Below are 19,800 nucleotides of genomic sequence, written 5' to 3'. Positions count from 1 at the left end.
TGCCTGATGGTACAATACCTCAGTAGTGAATGGTTCCAAAAACCACACCCCACACTTTGAAGGTACACCCTGCAGAAGGGGGTCTGAGCAATTCCACCACAAAGGTTGCAGGGGACCTTGCACTGATCTTACAACCCATGGCAGCATCCCTGACAATTCCACAGATAAGGAAGGGCATTTGACTGTCTCAGACCTTTCTACTGAAACAAAGGGTTTTAGTATCTCTCCTTGTTCAAAACGTGCAGCACTGAGAAAGCACCAATCCTCCCAAGTTTCACTGGGGTGCTGTATACATTGGTAACAGCCTTATTGGTGTAGGGGTAAAGGTAAGCAAGCCCAGCAGGGGAAGGGGGATCAGGAAGTCTCATGCAGCAGTTGAGGGGTGCACTGATCCAGGACCTGTTGTTAGTGTTCAGGAACACATAATCACAGAATGATTATATGCAGGTGCTTCTATTGAAGAGCTCTGGGTGTGAGGGGTAGACTGACCCAAATCTGACCTGACATGGGTTTGGGATGAATTCGTTTTTATACCCTTATCATTATATAACTACATATTAATTATTCCACTTACATTGTTCTATTGTATACATAGATTTCATCCGAGCATGGATTTTGTAATTTCCATCAAGTGCCCCCCAACATCGTTTCTCATGATTTCTGTTACGATTAAACAATAATTATATCCAATTAACAAACAGTCATCGCATCTAACAATAACATCATTTATCATAGTCATTAAATGATTCTACAGGTGCAGTCTAACATTTTCCCAGGGCCTTCCAGGCCTATCCTTCCTTTCTAACTCCCCTGAATATTCCATGATTGTAGAAACATTTTATCCTTATACTGTCACTCCAGGGCGCATCCCACAGGATCACCAGTCCTGCTGCAGAACCTGCTCCAGGTGGGCTCCTCTCCCTGTGGGGCCACAGGTGCTGCCAGGAGCCCCTGCAGCAGGAGCTGCCCACGGGATCACAGCCCCCTCCTGCATCTGCTGCTGCAGTGTGGGCTCCTCAGGGCTCCCCGTGGGCTGAGGGGAGCCTGAGCTGCTCCTGCCTGACCTGCCCTGCAGGGCTCTTCTCCTCTCCCCTCCCAGTACCTCTTCCCCCAGGTGTTGTTCCCCATGGGTTTTTCCCCACCTTCTTACCTCTGTTGTCCCAAAGGTGCCACAGTGGGCTCAGCCTTGGCCAGCAGTGGCTCTGCCCTGCAGCCAGTGGCATTGGCCCCACGGGACACGGGGGAAGAAGCTTCCAGTGGCTTCTCACAAAAGCCACCCCTGCAGCCCCCCTGCTCCCCACACCTGGCCACACAAACCCAGCAAAATCTAGTAAAGAAGCTTTAATATTTCCCTGGGCTCACAGCTGTGTGAAAGCTTTGCTGCTCTCATAAAAAGTCACTGTCAGTTTGACTGCAGCCACTTGGAAGTGGAAGAAAATATATGTTGATTTAAAAGTCTGTGTTCCTATGTTCCTGTCAAGCATTATCAGTAAAGATACAGTTTGTTTATCAGTGTGATTTTGTGGATTATAAGCAATAGTGGAGTGGTTCTGTTTCATCTTTAAATACTAGATATAGTTAAATACAAAAATACTAAAAATATTAAATAAACTGGTATAATTTACACTGATGTTCCCTTAGAATATCAGCTATGAGCACCCCTTGAATTTCTCATGGCACTTTACTACAACACCTAGCTGATAAAAAACATATTTGTTGCAGCGCCTGCTCTGACTTGTCTCAGTTTTCTCTGTGTTTCCTTTGAAACTGTAAGCTCTTCCCTGTATTGATCTTCTTGTTCCATGTGTGCTGATGTTACATCAATCGATAAAAACAAGTTTATGCTTACATAATGCTGCAAGTAGTCTCCAGAGTTTGAAATTGACAGCACATTGTTGAAGGGGAGGAAAGAGACTGCTGCCAGGGAGATGTCATTTGTTTTTTTAAAATACGAGTCACAGTGACCCTGGCAAGAGAATAACCTCCCAAAAGTGTTTAAAACATACCTGTTATAGGTCAGTGTTGAAAGCTCTGACAGTTTGCAAAGTACTGTGTTTAGGACAGCTGACATTTATTAAAAGTGGGAGAAAAGACTTCATGCAATGTTGGCTGAGGCCAACATACATTAGAAACTTTGTGCCTAAGTGCAAAGATAGGGTTCACTGAGGCCAGGATGTTTTGTAGCATCATTTCAAAGAACTTTTACCTTGGGTGCAAAAACAAGCCTTCTGAGAACATAAGTGTTTACTCTTGATTCTTTGTGGACTCACTCAGTCCTCTCCAGATTTAACTATGTCCTTTGTCAGATACAACAACAAATTAAGTTAATTGACGTTTCGTGGAAATGCGAACTTCTTTCTTCTACTTGAAACTTTTCAGAACATAATGCTGTTCCTTCAGTGTGGCTCTCTGCCACAAAGATATCCATTTTTGTTTGGTGTGGTTTTCAGCAGAAGCACTGCATTGGGACAGCACCTTTTGTCCCACAGCTTTTCAATATACAGAGCCCTGTCGAGAGCTAGGAGGATGCATTTGACTGCAGTGAAGCTGAACCCAAAATCATGTTGTTGAACCCAAAATCATGTCATCTGTTCCCCCCACAGACAGGCAGCCCAGGCACCACTCTTTACCCACGCCAAGGCTAAAGGCTTGCTGTCTCAGGGTGGGTGGGCAGGAGCGTGTGAGCCTGTGTGCTCAGCAAGCACATGCAGACTGGTTGCTCTCAGCGTATTGTGAGGGTGGTTACCTGGCCCCTGTTACTTGCCCAGGGTAAAAATAAGTCTCTCATACTGTGGCTTGAAGAGAAAAAAAAAAACTCTGTTCCAGATGTGTCTTCCCCATGTTTTGTTTACTCCTGTACCTCATTGATGAATGATTCCTTGAAAAGCCATAGATTGTCATTATGTCCAGTGGAGGGGGAAATGTCATGTTTTTACCCAGTTCCATGCAGCTAAGTGCAATGAACAGCATCACGAGTGACAGTGTAATTACCAATCACCAAGAAAAGTCTATACAGGTATAATTTAATCCCCCTCATTCATGCTTTACCAGGAACAAACTGTTCCAAACATACTAAAATCTTAATTTTCAAAGATAATACTAGATTTAACAAGATAGCTAAAACCAGAGGGTTTGCATAAAAAGTCAAAAACAAACATAAATGTTTTATTGCTTGTCTATTACTCATTATCTCTTATCTGACAGTGGACAGCGATTTCCATTTGGCTGTAGAAAGCTGATGCTTTCAGTAGTGTTAGAGCCATGGTGTATTCAAGGTCAGAGCTGGGAACATTCCAACAACAAATCTCTATTGTGGACAGCAATCCGTGGAAAAGAAAGGTACACTCTGAAAAATAAGTTAGCTAATTTAGCAAATAAAATACTATTAGTATTTATACAGAAGAGCAGGGGAAAAACAGGAAGGGGAGAATGGCAATGATTATCTTATTCAGGTTATCTGAGGAGAGCACTGGTAGCACTTGACATCTTAATGGGGAACAGACAATTGTGTTGACTTCATCAGACAACAGCTAATTTGCTGGGGACTTAAACCTAAACCCAAACCTAGGCTGACTTGAAAAGTTTTGCTAGCAGAAGTGGGAGCAGGCAGAGGCAGCAGCTGACTTGGATGGAAGGATGTTCTTTAATCAGGATAGAAAATTAGGTGAGCAGAGGTGACAGATGAGGTGACAGATGAGGCGACAAAGCCTGGTAAAGTACAAAACTGGGAGATGCCTCCCTTGTTATTCAGGTGGGCATTAGCTGTCTCTGCTTGCTCTGGAGGGCTGTAGGAATAAAGCCAACCAAGTTAGGGTAAGGCTGCCTGAAAAATATGAAGAGCCAGGTCCTGAAACAGAAAAGTGGAAGAGGAGAAAGAGAGCTGAGAAGAGGAAATTGATGTTTCCTAGAAGGATACATGGTTTATGGTGTTAGTTTTCCCTGTAGCTATAATTACTAAGAAAACACTTTAAGAGTGCTGCGGGGTTTAGCACCTTGAAGCTGCTGTGACAAAGAATTAGAGAGGGATTTTCAGGATCTGGGCGTTTGTGTGACTGCCTTTGTCAGCTCCACAGAAATCCTCAGCTGGAGCTGCTCTCCGGAGGTGCCTGCTCTGCACCCGGGAGCGAGAGTCCCATCCAGAGCCTCCTGTGCCCAGGGGCTGTCGCTGTGCCCAGTCCAGTGCTCTTCTGCTTCCCTCGGTTCTGGGACTGCACGTGGGAAACCTGCTCTTTTCCCTGCCTCCACTTGTTTTCAGCTGGCTCTGGGATGATCCTGGGTTATTCTACCCTCTGCTCTCTGCAGATCGTTGTGTCTTCTTTCTGTAACATCAAAGCAAAATTCATACAAGAAGCCTTTTGTTAGGTTAATTGACATGGTTGGAAAAAGAATAGATGAGCTCTTAAGCAGAGGTCTATTCTGATTACATTTTCAGAACTTCTTTTCAAGTGACTTGGACAATGGCTTACATTGCAAAAGTCTGCTCATCTCCAATTAAATTGCGTAGGTTAAAGTAGATTATCTTTTCTCATATATCTTGTTTTGCTCTTTTTATCATTTGATGGTTTAGCTACAGCATTTCTATATCCTCTTCAGTCCCTGAGCTGTAGTCCTCACCATTCTGTTCCTTATCTCTTCAGTCTCATTCATTGGATTGAAAATTTACAGAAATTCAGAGAATTGGGCTGATCAAGAGAACTAGGTATTTCAAATAGATGTCTCTTAAGTATGTGCTTATTTCTGATTAAGTGGTGGTGAAGTGTTTTTCTTGAAATTGGGCCATATATTTGCCTAAGTAAACAAAGCTGTAGGCATGAAAATAAATATTTTGGTAAGTGATGTCTGCTGTGGAAAAAAAAAAAAGGAAAAGTAAATGCAAACTGAGAATAAACAGAACTTGAGAGGGCGAGAAATGAATGATACACCGTTACCTATGGAGCCCTAAATCAATCTCTTTCCCTTCCTTGAGCAGTTCAGTTTAATAAGTTCCTAACACCAAGCAGAGTCTTCTTCAATAAGCAAGCCACTATTCAAAGCCACAAAATCATTTATAAATTATGTAATTGATTTAATTGAGATGGACACTTGCATAAAAACAAAATATTTTGATGTTCATTCTTCCTCCAAATGCAGTTTTCCACACAAAACCCTGCTGGGAGCACTCACATTGGCTTTGGACAGCTGTCCCAGTGGATGGATTACCAGCCCTTCACTGGAGATCCCTGCTTCACCTTAATAACTTAAAATGGATTGGGCCACTGAATTGCACTAAAGCTTGTTCAGTTGTACTAAGGAGCACTTTAGAAGTGTTTAGTCTTTTTAGTTCTGTATCAGTAGCTCATTGAACATGTCCAAAAAAGCTCCTGGAAATTATTTCTTGTGAAAACAGCTGGAAAAAGAGCTTCATTTTCACAAGAGCTCTTTTAATCACTATACCTCCTCTTGTTAGGTTTTGCTCAAAAATATTGAAATTTAGATCTGGTCCTATCAGCAGTCCTAGGTGGTAAACCTCATTAAGGTAACATATCTAAGTTTAGAAAGATTTTTTTTTTCTAAATAATTTTAAATCCTTTTTTTTTTCTCGTGCCTGTTCAGTTGTTTATCACTGTAGAAGGCAACCCATTTGACTTGAGTTCTTTACTCACTGAGTATTTTTGTGCATATTGCTATTTCAGCCAGTCAAAATTGATTTCTTTAGTGTTGATTCTCAGTGGCTCTCATGAAATTTTCGTTATCTTTCCAATGGAATCATGTAAATTCTGTTCCTTTTGTTGCAGACCAGTTTCACCTTTTTTTCTGCACAGTTCACTATATTTCTTTCACAGTATGTAATTCAGATTCTTTTAGAAGCTGCTCCAGACATAGAAGCACAGCCAACATTCTGCTGCAATCTAAACAACCATTTATAAACGTATGCATGAGAAAGATTCTGCTCTAAGGATGTTCACAGACTGTGGGAGCTGGCAAAAGATGGTTATCCCCTGAGTCTGCTGATTTATAGCAGACAGGAAGGTAGCACTTGAATTGTGCAGCTTTGCAAAGGCTGGTGCCCGTGGAACAAGACATTTATTGCAATATATTCTCTAAAGCTGTTAGAGGGAGCCCTGCTTCCGTCACCAGCCACAATTATTCCTGCAAGTGTCACAAGTGCATTTCCCACACACACTCAGTTTTTTAATCGAAGTACTTGGCAATAAACCACCAAACACTTCAGAGAGATTATTTATCCAGGCAGAAAGCTCCATGTCCTAAATAGCTAATCAAAGCATGCTTGATGGAAACCAGGAGATACCTGGGCACTGGCATGATCTGCCTGGAGGCAGAGGGTCGCACCAGAGCCTGGCAGGCCCAGGGAGCACAGACAGTGCAGTGCCATGTGTGCCTCCAAATTGCCTGGGAAACAAACCAATAACATAACAAGGCTCTTCTCTGGATTTTACACTGCACACATGGGGTTTTTGTGAGACACTTCATAGACTCCTAATTCCTTCTGTTTGGTTTTGGTCATTATTTTTGAAGCACAAAACATAGCACTCCACTTCTCTCTTAGACCTCTCAGCTGATGTCTCTACATCACTACCATAATCCCCTTTCAAGAATTGAGCAAGCAAGCAGCTGTGCCTGTTACATTTTAGATATATTTTTAAGAACACTGTTGTTTACAACATGAGCATGTTCCTCTCAGCAAACAGTTCTACTACAATAAACAGCTGCCTCTGTATTCAATGATTTATAATGTTTTTAAGTATTTCATGTATTTATTTTTATTATATACCAAATTAGTATATCATAAAAATGGTTTCAGGGTTTGGGGCTTTTTTCAGTCATCCCAACTAAACCAAGTTAATTAGGCTTCTATATTTTTCCATTCATTCACCATTTTGAAAATAATTCTATGCACTAATACATAATAAAGTAACTGAACTACAGAATGGCTTATATTACATCATATCAGGTTCAACAATTTACAGGGCAATGAAATAATATATAATAATTACATATGTAAGCAATCATGGTCCCTTTCCTTGAATGAGTTCTTGTTGGTGTAGGCTGAGGCTGGCCAGTCCCAAACAGACACGACAGAGTGTTTACAATTTCTCATGGGAAGCAAAATCCAAAACTAGAGCAGGGGGTGAGGATGTCAGACCGAGTTTAACTATTTCCATTCCTTTCCTTTCTTTTATCTTCTGACAAACAAAGTGGAGCAGCTGACCTGGCTGATTGCCAGGATCCCCAAGGACACAGGAAAGGCCCAGCTGGCTGAAGACACTTGGGCCCCACAGGTATGCCTGGACTGCCAGGTGCCAAGCCAGGGCTTTCAGCTCTGAGACTGCCTTTCCAAAGCAGGCTCCTGGGCTCCAGGCTGCCGTCCAGCGCTGGGCTTCCTGCAACTTGCTGGCAACTGGCATCCAGAAAACTAAATACGTCATTTTCCTGCCTGCCCACCCCTATTTCGGCACAGTTTATACAGAATCACCCACCTGGGGCCATGCTGTGATCTCAGAAATGCTCATTAGGTTGTGGCCTTGACGAGCATCTCCTCAGGGGCTGAGGTCCTCCAGAGACATTGTCTGCTCCCAGGATCTGGTGCTGGCTGATGAGCAAGTCCAAGTGGATGAACATTTTGCTTGTGAACATTCAGAGAAAGTTGGCAAGCAGAATTGCAATCCAGATGGAACGTTACTATGACTAACCCTGTGACCCTACAAACATTGGTCCTGACGTTGTGACCCTACAAACATTGGTCCTAAATGCGTCCTTCCCTGAGTTGGGGGGCATTTCCCACAGGGATGAACCTGTACAGGGGTTGTGCACACCTGAGCAGGCTCTGCCTCTGTGAGTTTGTGACTGTGAATGTGCTACAGCAAATGGAATAGGAATGTTGCTCTCTGATTCCTAAATGCACTAGATTCATAAGTCAGGCCTGTGAGTTACTGTCATGCTTCTAGTAAATTCTACAGAGTCCTTTGTTAAATTCTTTGAAGTAGGCTATTAATTCAGTGCCACTATGTTTAAGTGCTGTTAAAATCTTTAGGCCTAAATCTTGGGTCGTCTGAGGCTACATTTTGCAGGGAGGTCCATTCTGAGCCCTGTAACTCAGTGACAGAGTCTCCCTTATGCCTTTGCATCCTTACCCTGTCCCATTCCTACTCTTTCTCCTGTCCTCAGCCTCCACATATATCACTTTCATTTGATTTTAATTTTAGATTGATTGATTCTAGATTTTGATCTCTGTGCTTGAGCTGTGAGTAGTAGAGTGAAGCATGTCAATGAACTGTGTTACACTTTCACTATTATGTTAAACCTGATTTGGCAATACCCTTTACAGTAATTCTTTGAGCAACCTAAAAACATCTGTTTGTGACAAACATATTTAGTTAATTAAAATTGTTATTAGAATTCTGCAACCATGGAACTTTCTCCTGATACATGTTCAGGTAGCCCAACTGTCAGCGAAATACAGGAGAGGGTTATCAAGAAATGTGATAAACAAATAGGCCATGTGCATATGCAAACATCTTCTGTGTTTTATACTAAAATTTGTGCTTCATAGATGTGTTGCCTGCTCTGGCTTTCCAGTCTCCTCCACTTTTAGCAGGAACTTCTTGATACCAGTAGTTGTTTTTCTATCCAACCAAGAGTATCCATGGTGATGTTTATAAGAAAAAAATCTAATTATCTTCATAAAAGTGTTCTTCCAAGAGCTGGTTTGATACGTGGGGGTTTTTTTTGGGTTTTTTTGGTCAATGATTCATGTTGGCTATCAAGCTCAACAGCACAATGCAGGCAAGGATGGAAGGAGAAATAGAAAGGGGACATTTAGAGCTGCAAGAACTACAGAAGTGGTACTGTTTCAGCAGCAGGAGTGCTGGTATAAACACAAATGTACAGTGCCTCTCCATCTCACAGAATTAACCCAACAACAGGACTGTGAAGAGCAGTAAACTCCTCAAGAGTGAGTGCTCAGTACACAAGCTTTTCTGAGGCTGCATGGCAAAGACTGAGTATTAAGAATATGGATGAGGTAGGGGAGAAAAGAAAACAACGATACTTAGAATCTCACCACGGGCAGGAAAAAGCCCCAAAACATCTGTGGACATTCTCCCAACTTAGTTTTTGAAAGAGAAGGCTAAAGAGCAACTGAGGAACCTGCCCTTGGAATGTTGTTTGTCTTAGTGGCTTATTCATACCATTTATCCAGCTCTTAGTCATGGCGGCTTCTCATTGATCCTGACGTGCACTTTTAAAAAATAGCAAGGCACAGATCCCCATCACACTGCTCCTGGAACCTTCTCTCCCTGTGATGCCGAGCTCACCGTGGTGGCTCCTTTGGCTGCCAGCTCACCCTCACCTGCCCTGCTGCACGCACCAGGTGGCTGCGCGCTCGCACAGCTCGGCGAGGCGGCCGTGAGGGCTGCCGGCAGGGAGTCACACAGCCCCGTGCGAGCAGCGAGGACGCCCTGCCAGGTGCCCTCCAAGGAAAGCCCCCCCTGGAGCCTTTGGGGGCCATCGGGTGGGCCTGTGGCTCACAGATGCATGGGAGAGCACGCCGTGAGCACCACCAGAGGCACACAGCAACTGCAGAGAGCAGAGCGCAGCGCAGGGATGGCAAGGGTCAGGCTGGCTGCTCCAGAGCAGCCGTGCTTGGGCGACCTGCAGACCTCCTGCCATGAGCAAGGAAGGCGTGGGCAGGGCCCGCCTGGATTTCTGCAGAGAACATCCTTGCTCTGTGTCCCGGAAGATGCCCACAGGCTCTCTGTCAGAAGCAAAGAGGCTCAGGCAGCTGCTCCTGGATAGCCTGGAAGAAACAATGCCCAGAAGGGGTCTCACTGCTGTACACCAGAGGAGAATGCACACACACAGAGCTGCATCCTTCCAGCAGCGCTGCGTGACAGGGAAAGACCCAACGGGCTCAGAGCTAAGGCTCTGAACCCCGGGAAGCCTGTGAGAGTTGTCGAGCACCGGCACAGGCTGCCCAGGAAGGCTGTGAAGTCTCTGCCCTTGGAGGCATTAAACAAATGGTGGCAGGGTGTTCCTGGGCGATCAGGAGGCTTGGACTGGATGACCTCCACAGATCCCTCTCCAGCCTCAGCTAGATTGTGTTGTGGAGGCATCCTAAGCTTGCCTGGAAACCAAGAAGTGTCTTTGTGCTTTGAAATTTCACAGGATTTTAGCTTGTGAAACTAACCAGGAATTACTTCAAAGTCAAACTTGGTCACACCTGAGGGAGGCTTCTCCTTGGGCTCAGCTTCCTCTCAGCCCTGTTAAATCCTGCCTGGGTGGCTGGAAGCAGTGTGGTGGTGAGGAGGGTGTTTGGTGTGTTGTTCCTCCATTGGCTGCACCGACAGGAGATCACAAAGCACAGCCAGGCACCCTTCGGTGCTGCCTCTGTCCGGAGCAGCCACCCACGCCAGAGTGATCCGCGGAGGTGCTGCGGGCTGGGGGCGGACAGGGGACCGGGCCGGGGGTCAGGAGGTGTGGGGTGACAGGGTGTGTGGGGCTGTGAGCTGTGGGATGATGTGAGAGAAGGGAGGTGCAGGTGTGAGGGTGTGTGGGGTGACAGGAGGGCTGAGGGGTGGGCAAGAGCAGGGTGGTGTGGGGTGCGTGGGGTCTGACAAGTCTGACAGGTCTGAGGGGTTTGTGGGGTGTGAGGGGTGTGTGAGATCTGACAGGTCTGAGGGGTGTGTGGGGTCTGACATGTCTGAGGGGTCTGAGGGGTCTGAGGGGTTTGTGGGGTCTGAGGGGTTTGTGAGGTCTGACAGGTCTGAGGAGTCTGAGGAGTTTGTGGGGTCTGACAGGTCTGAGGGGTCTGAGGGGTTTGTGGGGTCTGACAGGTCTGAGAGGTCTGAGGGGTTTGTGGGGTCTGACAGGTCTGAGGGGTCTGAGGGGTTTGTGGGGTCTGACAGGTCTGAGGGGTCTGAGGGGTTTGTGGGGTCTGAGGGGTTTGTGGGGTGTGAGGGGTGTGTGAGATCTGACAGGTCTGAGGGGTGTGTGGGGTCTGACATGTCTGAGGGGTCTGAGGGGTTTGTGGGGTCTGAGGGGTTTGTGGGGTCTGACAGGTCTGAGGAGTCTGAGGGGTTTGTGGGGTCTGACAGGTCTGAGGGGTCTGAAGGGTTTGTGGGGTCTGACAGGTCTGAGGGGTCTGAGGGGTTTGTGGGGTCTGACAGGTCTGAGGGGTCTGAGGGGTTTGTGGGGTCTGACAGGTCTGAGAGGTTTGTGGGGTCTGAGGGGTCTGAGGGGTTTGTGGGGTCTGACAGGTCTGAGGGGTCTGAGGGGTTTGTGGGGTCTGACAGGTCTGAGAGGTTTGTGGGGTCTGACAGGTCTGAGGGGTCTGAGGGGTTTGTGGGGTCTGACAGGTCTGAGAGGTTTGTGGGGTCTGACAGGTCTGAGGGGTCTGAGGGGTTTGTGGGGTCTGACAGGTCTGAGGGGGTTTTGGGGTCTGACAGGTCTGAGAGGTGTGTGGGCTGTGTGGGGAACGAGGAAGGTGAAGGGTGTGAGGGGTGTGTGGGGTGTGAAGGATATTTGGCATGGGAGAGGTTTCAAGGGGTCTGAGGGGTGTGTGGAGTGTGTGGGTTGTGTGGGGTGCGAGGAGAGTGAAGGGTGTGAGGGGGTTTGGGGTGTATGAGGTCTGAGGGGTGTGTGGGGTGTGTGGGGTGAGAGGGGTATCTGGGGTGTGAGGGGTATTTGGGGTGTGAGGGGTATCTGGGGTGTCCGGGGCGTTTGGGTGTGGGTGTGGGGGGTGTGAGAGGCAGTAGATGTGGGCAGCCGTGGGCTGCTGAGGGTGTGAGGGGGCACAGCCGGGTGAGGGCCCGGGGTCCGGCTCCGGGGCTGGGGAACAGCCGCGGGCTGCTGAGGGTGTGAGGGGCTGTGGGTCCGGCTCCGGGGCTGGGGAACAGCCGCGGGCTGCTGAGGGTGTGAGGGGCTGTGGGTCCGGCTCCGGGGCTGGGGAACAGCCGCGGGGCTCAGGGCGGGCCCGCGGGGGTGGGCCCGGGGGTGGGGGCTGCGCGGGGCAGCGGCTGTGGAGGGGCAGCGCAGCCCCGCCGAGGCCGAGGGCGGTGCCGGGGGCGGCGCTCGGTGTCCCGGCGCTGCTGAGTGTCCCGGTGTCGCTGGCGCCGCCGGGAGCGCTAGGAGCGGCGGCTCCGTCCCGTCCGCCCGCCCGCAGCGGAGCCGAGCGCGTATGGAACGGCGCTGCCGCCTCGCCGCCGACAGCGCGGTAAAGTATTTAAACTAATTCTCGCAGCCTTCATCTCCTTCTCGTGGTGTCTGCGTGTTGCTGCTGTGTGTGCTTGTCGCTGCCGAGAAGTTTGCGGTCCCTGCTCTTTCCCGGCTCCGCTCAGGGAGCCCTTTAGAGCCGTCAGGTTGCGAGTTGTGGTGGAAACTTTGGGGTGGTGGTGGTGGAGCAGTTTTGGCAGCGTTGGAATGGGAATTTTTTTAAGTCAAAAGTAACTCGTACGTGGTAAATTTAAAGTAGCAAAACAAGTTTTTACTACCCTGACTGAATTTGCCAGGTTTAATATGTATATGAAGAATCATAAAAATACCGAAGTGCTCATGCTCTTTGAGTGTGAAAGCTTTTTTCCGAGATGAGAATCAATGACAATATCCCTGGAATGATTCTAGACTCTCTAAACACAACTGTGAGAGCTTGTTTAACAGTGAGGGTGCTGAGGCTCGGAGGGCAGGAAATCTGGCTCTCACATTAAACAGGTGAGGAATAGTTTGCAAGGAGTCCTTCATTCCTATCACGCATTCATGACACTGACTTCATTTGTTTTTTGTTATAACGTCGATGGGCTCTTTTCCCCTCAGTGCTGTGATTAGACTATTAGATTCAGAACCAGGTTTTCATACTATGAGGTGCCTGGTGCTATTTTGTCTCAGAGTACTTTCCAGGACAATATTGCTGTTTGAAAACAAAGCTAAGCCCTTTCTAAACAGCACAGTGCAGAAATATTATTTGCACAAGAATAAGAGGAATTTGTGGGTGATTTGACAGACCAGCCCATGATTCAGTGTCACAGACTGAGTTCCGTAAGTTCCTCATTCCTCAAACTGCTTTAAAGCTTGAAGCTGCTTTCAAAGTTTACCTCCACAGGTGAGAAGCACCTGTGTCAGTCCCGATAGCTCAGAAACTCATGGAGTGCCTCTGACATGGCAGTTTATTAAATTTAGGAGTGCTGTATAGTCCCAATCTGTTCAGCACCAATCTGTGATGAATTTTCCGATAAATTACTATTTTAGGGAATCTGCTTTGCCGGTGGTCTTTCACTTCAAAAAAGCCAGCTGTGGGGGTTTTGGAGCAGGTTGTAGCCAGTCCAGGTGCGATATGATTAACAGATGAAGCTGTGGCTGTCATACAGCCCTCGGGAGTGTGTTCTGCATTGTGTTGTTCCAGTTGTGAACCTATAAAACTTTCTTTTGATGGTAGAGTATGTGATTCTGAAGAATTTGTGTCTTTCTCTTCCCCATTTCATGAATCTTGTCTTCACTTTTCTCTGCACAGAAACATCTCAGGCTTTCTCCAGGCAGGCTCATACCTGCCAACCCCATTTACTCCTAACTTTCCAACTCCAGCTATTGTCTTATGTCAGCCTTCCCCGCCTCAGACCTGCTGAAGTCGGCAGAAACAGCGAATTTCAGCAACAGGAGGGGTTCGAGGAGATGCATCAGAAGCAGTCTCAGCTTCAGCCCTGACCTGCTGCACCACTTCAGGTAGCATTATTCTCTGTCCATGCCTGTTTAATATTTAATGTTCTTTTGGCCATAAAAGGGATTTCTACAGATGGAAAGGCTTATGTGATAAAAGCTATATGCTGTCCCTTAAGTAAAGTTAAGTATCATAGGAGGTTTAGATAAATAGGAAAGAAATGTAAAATCACCAGCAACTTCCAGGTAGGTCAAAACTTCCAGGGGAGAACACAGCCAGAATTCCAACATGTGTGTTATCTACCAGGTATTTCTCTGCAGTTTCCTTCTGGAAATCTACATGCACAAATTGAGTGGATACATTTATAAAAGACTTTACAATAATCATGAATACATTACTTGTCAAAAGTACACATGAAAATCATAATAATGATTTGCACTTCAATGAAAGCTGAAATAGACAGTACTGAGTCCTGTACTTTTATTATAATGGAGTGAATCCCTAAAGTAATTTTGATGCAATTACCTTTTAAAAATGTTTTATCAAGATAGAGGGGTGAAAAAAACAAGCCACCAGTCAAAGTCAAATTTCCTCCCCAGATTTCCAGGGAGTAAATCTGACTCTCTTTTTTTTTGCTTGTTGGACTTTTGAACAAAGTATATTGAGATCATCCTTCGATTTTCGTATTCACAGTAAAACAGAATTAAATTAATGCTTTTCAGTAAATCACCATTACTAGTGGTTTCAGTGATGAATAAAAATGATTAATTGCCTTTACAGTTAAACCAGTTTAACATTTTTATTTCTCTGGAAAGACATTTTAAATAAATGAATGTAATAATTTAATGCATATCTAATCTTGTATTGGAGTAATATTGCTCTGCCAGCTATTAAAGACTGATTTTTTTTTTCTCTCTGAAGGTTTTCCCTACGCACAGGTAAGCAAGCACATACAAGACAAAGAAGTTTCAGTTGCATGTCTGGAGGTATACTTTCTTATATGACTGTGTATTGTTATTTACAAATGTATATTGTTATGAATGTTATGTATGCTTAATGTAATTTAAGCTCTTAATTTTTTGTGTGAAACCTCCTCATTCTCTTTGATGTTGTCAAATGTTTCTTTTGTTGTGGAGCTGATACTCTCTACTCAGGCAGAGGACTGTGTAAAGGACAGTCAAAAAGTAAGAAGGTGACAGTCATGCTTTAATCTTATATAAACATAATAATTATATTGAAGGGGTTTTTTAAAGTTTTCAACACATTTGTTGTAAGTCTAAGGGGTGGGAAAACCTTTCTTCTTTTCTTCCCCTCATAGTTTTTTCACAAAATACGAGGGCGTGTCCAGGAGCAATTAGCGCAGTTAAACCCTCTGTTATTTTCTCCCCGTTTCCTTCTCCTTGCCCCGGGGACGCGTGTGCTTTCTGAGGCAGGCCAGTGAGGCTGTGAGGCCAGGGCAGGTGCCGAGGGCAGAGCAGGGCCATGGAGGCGGGGGACATGCCGCCCGAGGGCTACTCGCTGATCAAGGCCGTGTACCAGCGGCGGCTGCGGCTGACGCGGCTGCTGATCGACGGCGGCGCCTACGTCAACGAGAGCAACAGCCGCGGCGAGACCCCGCTCATGGTGGCCTGCATGACCCAGCACGCCGACCTGCAGAGCGCCAGCAAGGCCAGGATGGTCAAGTACCTGCTGGACAACAAGGCCGACCCCAACATCCAGGACAAGTCGGGCAAGACGGCCCTGATGCACGCCTGCCTGGAGAAGGCAGGCCCCGAGGTGGTGTCGCTGCTGCTGATGAGCGGCGCTGACCCCAGCCTGCCGGACCACTCCAACTGCTCCGCGCTGGTGTACGCCATCAACGCTGCCGACAGAGACACGCTGGAGCTGCTGCTGAAGGCCTGCAAGGCGCGAGGGAAAGAGGTCATCATCATCACCACCGACAAGTCCGCCTCGGGCAGGCAGAAGACAAAGCAGTACCTGAACGTGCCTCCTCCAGACCTCGAGGAATGCGCTTCCCCAGCTGAGTGCATCTCCCCGTCAGAGATAGAACCAGACGAGGGTCCAGAAGACCCATTCAGCTATAAAGAGCTGTATGGTGGGCAGCAGGGGGACAACTCCTCTGAAAGAGTGCCACTGATGACCAAATCCAGCTCCACACCAGCACGGTTCAAGCTGACACAGGTCCTGCAGTGTGATCCGTGGCTAAAGTGCTGTCCAGCAGTGTTCCAGCAGAGGAAACTTGCTTCTCCACAAGAACTCCAGAGTATCAGTCCCATGGAAGAGCTCTGCTGTAAAGTTGATGACCTTGACTTGTGCAAGAGTGTCACCTCCAGTCATGAAAGTAGAGACAGGAAGGACACTGCTCAGGCACTGAGAACCTCTGATCAAACCATGTCAAGGAAAGCACTACGTGATGCAATCAACTATCAGCCTCCTTTTGTCGAAGAGAAACACAACCCCAGTGAGATTCCCATGGGCATGGATGCCAGTTTGGGACAAATCAGCTTACTTTCAGACCTCGGCAGTATTATCAAGAAAGGAAGTGGAGAATCAAATTACAACATCTCTGGTTCTCTGTTAACCAACAGTCTAATTCCTGCTGCTGATACCAAAGGTAGTAAGTCACCAAAAGGAAATAGAGAGATTCTTCCTACATACCAGACTTTGTTGCGAAGTCCAAGAAGAGGTCTGGAGATGTCTCCTGTTTCTCCCAGAGGCAGAAGTCAGGCTCCCCTAGAGGAAGAGGCCTCAGGAGCCTTAGTGCTGGATCAGACGAGGCCAGGTTTTCTGCCTCCCCTGAATGTGAGCCCCCGCCCCCCAGTTCCAGAGCTGACTGTCATAAACACAGTGTCTGGAATGGTTTCTTATGGACAAACTCACCTAGCACCCCCAGGATCTGCTTTCCCTAAGGGGCCCAAAGAGACGAATCTGATGCGGAGGAGGCCCTATGAGCAGATCACAGTCTAAACAGATTCAGCACTCACTGAATCTTTAACAGAAGAGCAAAGGGGATATTTACATGTAAATAAATTCACCGCAGTCCTTGATTGTAATAGTATGTATCACAAAATAGAGCAGGTCTGTCATGTAAAGTAATGTCTGCCTCAGGATTAGTGGTACAGCCCAGAAAGTAAATGAAAAGACGTCTAATGAGGCTGTCCTCTGCAATCTAAGCAGTATTTGTTTTGCTGGTTTTGTAAAGTTTTCAACTTGCCTGTGACAGACAACCCACAGCAGTCCTTAAGTGTTGCAGTTCTCATTGTAGGTTGTAAATACTACCCCTCCAGGCTTTCCCCAAGCGCACGCCCTTGCAGCACCCAGAGAGGTGGTGCACACGGAGTCTGGGACCCCGAAGCGTTTGACTGTGATGCCGGAGCCCAGACTGCCTGTGTCCAGCTTGTAAATACACGCACAGAAACCCCGAGGCAGCGGCGTGCGGCGGGGCGGGCGGCAGCAGGCGCACGCCGGCCGTGTCTCCTGGCCGCAGCAGCCCCGCAGAACGTCACGGCTGGTGGCACTGGTGTGGCAGGGCTGTGCTGCCCGCCGAGCCCCGGCTGCGGGCTGGCAGCGTGCCCCCGAGCCCGCCGGGCCCCGGGCGCCGGCGGTGGCAGCCCCGGAGCTCCGCAGCGCTGCCGGGGGCCAGCAGGGCGAGTGACCCACCTGCCCGGGGTGTGCCACACGCCAGCCCCGCTCAGGCCGTCCCGGGCACCGCGGGCTGCTGCAGCCGCAGCCTCTGGAATCCGCTCCAGAGCGATTTCTTTTATTCAGGAAACCGAGGAAAAGCGCTTTTATTTGGGGGAAGCGAGGGTGCGGGGGGCAGAGCCTGCGCCTGGAACAGGCTCTGTAGCCTCCTGCAGTTCTGGAGCCCCCAAAAGGAGACCTGGCCGGCGGGCCGGGTCCATGTGCCCCCGTGACAGCGCTCCTCACCGGGAACGGACACCGGGACACACCCGGAGCGTCTGCACGAGCAGGGGCACTGCACACACACACACACACACACACTGGGGAGCAGCGAGGAGCTCTGCCCTCCCGCTCAGACAGACCCAAAACAGATAACCCAACAGCTCCAGGGAAGGTGAGGCCCTGGCACAGCTTCCCCAGAGAAGCTGTGGCTGCCCCATCCCTGGCATGTGCCAGTGGCTTGGAGCCACCTGGTCTACTGGAAGGTGTCCCTGCCGTGGCAGGGGCCTTGGAATGAGATGGGCTTTTATTTCAGATGGTTTCCAACCCAAATCACTCTGTGATCCTGTGAGTCTAATTATGAAACTCACCTGGGAGATGGAAACCCACATTCTGCTAATTTGAAACAGAGGCCTGAATTCGCCACCAGTGGAAAGCAGTCCTCTGCAGCCTCTGAGCTACTGTGTATTTTGGGTATCTCTATCTAAAAATCTTTCTTTCCTTTAGTGTCTTGTGATTCTGAGTATCTCCCTTGTCTTTGTGTGCATCCCATAGATGTTGGAATTCTGGTATTGCATTTAGATCTCATCCTCTAAATTTTGAGAAAAAGTGAATGTGTTCTGTTGTGTTGTAATTTACAGACATTAGTTGTATTGAAATTGTGTCTGTGTAATGTGAATTTCAGTATACTGAAATTAGGTATTTATTTATTGAAAATGCTCAGTGGGTATGTTGCAGCTTCAGTCAAAGTTCACGAAATCTGGCATTGCCTAAAAAACCCTGTAATGTTATTTAGCTTTGCACTTAGTAGGAGACAATGTAACGGGGATCTTAACCATAAAACAGTGGTACGGGGATCTTAAACAGAAGCCGATTTAAAGACGATCGGGGACATGAAATAATTTGAAGGGGATCACCAATATTCAAATATTTAATGGGGATCATCACCATAAAACAATTTAATGGGGATTCTAAACATTAAACCATGGGGATTGCCAACATATACTCTCTGTAAATAACTTTTGGGAGTATTTGTTTCCATTCAGGTTCTGCCTTTTCCTTCAGGCCCTCTGTACGTCAGGTACAAAAAAGGATTATGTGGACATATTTTTAAGATACAGAAATTATGTGCAACAACATATGTCAGTATTAACTGAGTACAAATTAGTCCCTACACAGATTAAACTTTCCTAATGTTTTTATGATAATACAAAGGGAAATGGCAAGTTCTCAACCGTTCATCTCATAGTGAAGTTAAATATTTGAAGGGGAAAATAGATCTTTAAAAAATAAAAATTCTTTCTTAGAAGAAATTGACTATCACCAGGTGTTCTAACTGGTATCTTTGCTGAGGGTATAAACCCCAATTTATGCTGTTTTGATTTTAAAATTAATTATGTATCTGGGACCATGGCTCCTTAAATGAAACCATAATTTTTCTATTAAATGCTCAGACAGTGGAGGGAAGTGGCAAGTGTCTTGAAAAGGGAAGTTTTTTGCTAGTGTTACCAGTATTGTGTGATTGTGATGTAAAGTGGTGTGAAGTGTTAGTATTATTGTTTGTGTTACTGTTACAAGTGACCTTCAAAGGAAAAAGCTTTGTTCTCTTGCTGTTGTTATGCTGAATAAATAAAAGTTATTTTTTCCCCCTCAGAGGGAACATGGAAATAAGCACATGCTTTTATTCACTACTCAGGAAATGATGAGTCATTGCAAAAGGTACTCACTCACAAGTGTTTCTCAGGCTGCCTCTGTACAAGAAAATGGGAACAGTTACTTCGATTTAATCCAATACAGCTAAATTTGTCCAGGGTATGGTGCGAGAGAGGCTCTCTCCACCTGCCGGAAGCTTCCTGCGGCTCCACTTGTGGAGCAGAGATGCACTTGTGTTATCTTTGAAGCCTGACTCCATGACATTTCCCAGCCACGGCGATGTTCTTTTCAGCAGAGCACGGTCAGCCTGACCCGAGTGCCTGGTGTTAAATCCTGGGTGAAAAACAAGCCTTTTCGGTGTCCTTGGCTGCACCGCGGCTGGGGGGGAGCGGGGCTGCGGCCGCAGCGGTGCCGCGGTGACACCGCCAGGGCAGGCAGGATCGCACAGCCACCTGCCGGCTGGGGAAAGGTGCGAAACAATCCGGGTTTCTCCCTTCATGTTCCCTGCAGAAGGCTGAGAGACCGTGCAATGAAAGTCACTTCAAAACAAATGCTGGAGGCTTCACAAAAAGCAGTGATTATGTAACAATTCCCGTTATTTT

The 19,800-nt window shown here is 47.1% G+C and overlaps 1 protein-coding gene across 2 annotated transcripts; it reads left to right on the top strand.

The window, feature by feature from the left end:
* The first annotated feature begins 12,099 nt into the window (after positions 1-12,099).
* Positions 12,100-19,216, top strand: ANKRD34B (ankyrin repeat domain 34B). 2 transcript variants are annotated; one of them, XM_066569641.1, is made up of 4 exons: positions 12,100-12,211; positions 13,502-13,710; positions 14,567-14,583; positions 15,185-19,216. In XM_066569641.1, the coding sequence occupies exon 4, from the start codon at positions 15,266-15,268 to the stop codon at positions 16,610-16,612; it is 1,347 nt and encodes a 448-aa protein (XP_066425738.1). In that variant the 5' UTR covers positions 12,100-12,211; positions 13,502-13,710; positions 14,567-14,583; positions 15,185-15,265; the 3' UTR covers positions 16,613-19,216. The 2 variants fall into 2 exon arrangements, with proteins under 2 accessions (XP_066425738.1, XP_066425737.1); XM_066569640.1 differs by having other exon boundaries at positions 15,079-19,216.
* Positions 19,217-19,800: the final 584 nt, after the last annotated feature.

Source organism: Molothrus aeneus, chromosome Z, assembly GCF_037042795.1.
Source record: "Molothrus aeneus isolate 106 chromosome Z, BPBGC_Maene_1.0, whole genome shotgun sequence".
In the NCBI taxonomy this organism is placed as follows: domain Eukaryota; kingdom Metazoa; phylum Chordata; class Aves; order Passeriformes; family Icteridae; genus Molothrus; species Molothrus aeneus.
This window is presented reverse-complemented; position numbering and strand designations above follow the sequence as displayed.

What these genes read in the sequence shown, in the direction of transcription:
- ANKRD34B (XM_066569640.1), top strand. Translation starts at nt 15,128, where the DNA reads ATGGAGGCGGGGGACATGCCGCCCGAGGGCTACTCGCTGATCAAGGCC.